Source organism: Crocuta crocuta, unplaced genomic scaffold (genome assembly GCF_008692635.1).
Source record: "Crocuta crocuta isolate KB4526 unplaced genomic scaffold, BGI_CrCroc_1.0 scaffold179, whole genome shotgun sequence".
Lineage (NCBI taxonomy): Eukaryota > Metazoa > Chordata > Mammalia > Carnivora > Hyaenidae > Crocuta > Crocuta crocuta.
The window spans coordinates 2,393,221-2,396,562 of NW_027551568.1; the positions used below are offsets into that span (position 1 = coordinate 2,393,221).

Below are 3,342 nucleotides of genomic sequence, written 5' to 3' on the forward strand. Positions count from 1 at the left end.
AGCAGGCGAACGGGATGTGACTCCTGCTCTCGCTCTTCGCTACAGGGACAGCAGACCCGCCAGCTGGGAAGCGGCCCCGAGACACAGCCGATGTGGAACACACGGCGCACGGGCAGTGAGCGAGTCCTGCCCCTCCCGGAAGTGTGCCAGACCAGAGGGAGGCGGTAAAGGGGGCCGGAGCGACCTCTCAGCCCCGAGGCGGCGGGTCTTTTGCATGTGGGGAGACTGAGGCAGACGGCTGCTCCGTCTCTTCCGGGACACTCCCAGCGGCAGGCAGCTTGCTCCACTCCGCCGCAACTGTTAGAACATTATCTTGGGGCGCCTGGGGGCTCAGTCGTTAAGCGTCCGACTCTTGATTTCAGCTCAGGTCACGATCTCCTGATTCGTGAGATCAAGCCCCGTGCTGGGCTCTGTGCTGACAGTGCGAAACCTGATCGGGATTCTCTCCGCCTCTCTCTGCCCTTCCAAGAAATTATTTTCACTACAGATCTGAAGTCTACTTTCCCTTGACTGTCAGACTCTGGGGATGTCCCTACGGGCTCTTCCAGGTGACCGTGGCCAACTCGGGGGCCCCAGCCTCCGTCCCAGGCCAAGCAGCTCGGGGGTGTCAGCCGCTCGTGTGCTCATGCGCCCAGGCACCCTGCCCCGACTCTCCCTACAATTCGCCAAGAGCCTCACCAAACGGCCCAGCAGCCGCGCCCACGGCCCAAGGTGGCTCCTCAGAGGAGGTGGCCCTGCCCCTAGCCCGGCACAGACCCCCACAAGGAAAGGAAAGAAAGATACCGCTGAGGCTGCGTATGAGTTTGGCCTGCTTCTCCCCGTCTTCGTCGCGGCCCTCGGCCTTCAGCTTCTTCCAGGCGAACTCCTCTCTCTCTTGCATCTTCAGATCCGCGTGGAGCTCGGACAGCTTCACGGGAGAGAGCTGCAGCTGCGGGCCGGAGCGGAGGATGCTGAGGACCCGCCGCAAGATCCCCGGGAGCGGCGGCCCGGGACCAGGAGACCACAAAACGCGAGCGGGAGGAGTCAGGGTCCCGGACAGTCCACGTGCCACACGTGCTCCCCTGCGAGAACCTCAGGGGCCTGCGCCCTGCGGGGCGAGGACACGGAACCAGCCCCCCCCCGGAAGATGTCTGCTGCGTGGCATGACGTGGACATGCCCGGTCTGTAAGGACCCGCCCGCTGTCCGCGCCCGAGCACGTGGGCCGCCAGTTCCTCCCGAGGACACCACCCACGGCCACGGGCCTGGCCCCTGGGGGCCTCCGTGGGGCCCCCGATACGGGGCTGGGGGGGGTAGGGACAGAACGCGGAGCGCGGGGAGGACACCGCTGCCTTTTCCTTGCGTTACGTAACTAGGATGGAAAATAAACCGCAACTACCAGAGAGCGGCTCACTGGACTGTGGACCGTTTCCACCTTGAAAGAAAACCAATCAGCGAACGCGGCTGACAGATGTCCCCACCTGCAAGGCACTTGCTAATGACACTGCTCTCTGCGGCTGTGACGTGTCCCCAAGGCTCTGGAAGGGAGCCCAACCCCCAGGGAGGCCGAGAGGAGGCCCGACCCTTGCTCCGGCCTTTCCCACGACTGTGTCAGCTCAGGCCCCGTCCACCGGCTTGAAAACTAGTCACAGAAAGTTCTTGGGAGTAAAAAGACGGCGCCAAATGAATGGCAGGGCCTAAGCCAGGAAACTCTGACTCTCTAGAAACTTCTTTGACCCTGCTCTGTGGATTCACTGCCTCCTTTGCTGGCTCCCCCGGGGCAGGCATCAGTCTCCTCGGGGCCCACACCCCTACCACCTCTTGCGTGCCCCCACCTGGATGCCCCAGGCTCCTCACAGGGCACCCGCCTGCCCCCCCTCGGCTCCGTCCCACGTCCCACCGTTGCCCGGAGACCCTGCGCGGGCACTCTCAGGAGAACAGCAGGACCTGGGGAGGCTGGGGCTCAGCGGACCTTCCGGGGTGGAGGACCTGGGCGGTTCGGGGCACGCTCATTTCCCAGGAAGGGCACATCGGGCGCTGGGTGGTGAGCCACTGGGAAAGGCGGGCCTGCAGTCCGCCCGGGCCAAGGACGCGGCACTAAAGCCCAGGCACCCACAGCGTCTCTCTTCTGCAGGTGCAGGGCTGTGAGCATCTGGGGTCACAGCCGAGGACGCCGAGGGCCTGGCTCCTGGCTCTGCCCTCTGTGCTTCCTGCCGGGTGGACCGCGCAACGGCACCGGTGTCCCTTCTGGGGACCATAGGGGAGAGGACCTGAGTATTCTCTGACCGCCAGCCGGCTCCGCTGTGGGGCGGACAGATTTGAGGACCTCGGGCACTTTCTCATCTGTCCATCTCTCCAGGACCCTGGGGGCAATCAGTGGGCCAACATCCGGCCGGGAGCCACAGACTCTTGGTGCCCAGCTGGGTGTTACTGCCACGCCCCCCATGTTCCTGCGCTTCGGGTTTGAAGCCTTCGGGGGTCTGAATTACACATCTTGCAAAAATCAGTCCCGATCTGACACCGACATTCCTGCGAAATGCCGAGGCCGCTGAGTTCCGTGCAGGACCCGCCACCTGTAGCAGCAACGCCCCTGACACAGCGGCCATCGAATTCCGAGGAAAAGGGGGGCGCCTGGGTGGCTCAGCTGGCTGTGCCTGACTCTTGATTTCAGCTAAGGTCATGATCCCAGGGTCGTGAGATCGAGCCCCATGTCGGACTCCACGCTGAGCTTCGAGTTTGCTTCGGATTCTCTCTCCCCCTGCCCCCTCCCCTGCTCACACCCTAAAAAATTTTTTCACAAAAAGGGGAAAAAAGAAAAAGTTTACGTGCAAACAGCTGGCACACTCTGGATTCTTTTACCCTCTTTAACTTCAAGTTAAATGTTAACGCCTCACGTGAAAAGAACTAGTTAGTAGAAAATCAAATGCAAACCAGAATCTGTTCAATATTAAACAGGTAAGTGGATCATCAATAATTAAGAGATACGCAAACGCACAGGAAGAAAGCCACTCATCAGGAACAAGCGCTTCGCCGTAGAGGACGGTGTCACAGGCGGTACATTGAACTACAAACTCACCAGGACGAACACATTAAATATGTAGTTTTCCGTATGTCAATCATATCTCTCAATAAAGGGGCAAAAAAGTCACCCAGAACCAGGGTCCACTCAAGCCCCTGCCTCTGGGAGAAGTGACTGCGTGCGGAGCCCAATTCAAGGCGGCCACAGGCATCTGAGCTGCTGTCAGGACGTGACCTTAACCTGCCCTTGCTAAGTCCTACCAGCAGCAGAGGAATGTGGTGTGCAGAGAACAAGGGAAGGCAGGCTGGATCTCCCCTCCCCACCCCTCCCTACCCCTCCCCAGCCC

General features: G+C 61.1%; 1 protein-coding gene across 1 annotated transcript in view; it reads right to left on the reverse strand.

The window, feature by feature from the left end:
- The window catches only part of LRPAP1 (LDL receptor related protein associated protein 1), a 15,945-nt gene that overhangs the window by 8,921 nt on the left and 3,682 nt on the right, over positions 1 to 3,342 (reverse strand). The window contains exon 2 of the mRNA XM_077750598.1: positions 784 to 950. Coding sequence (XP_077606724.1) covers positions 784 to 950 — 167 coding nt within the window. The remainder of the gene's footprint in view (positions 1 to 783; positions 951 to 3,342) is intronic.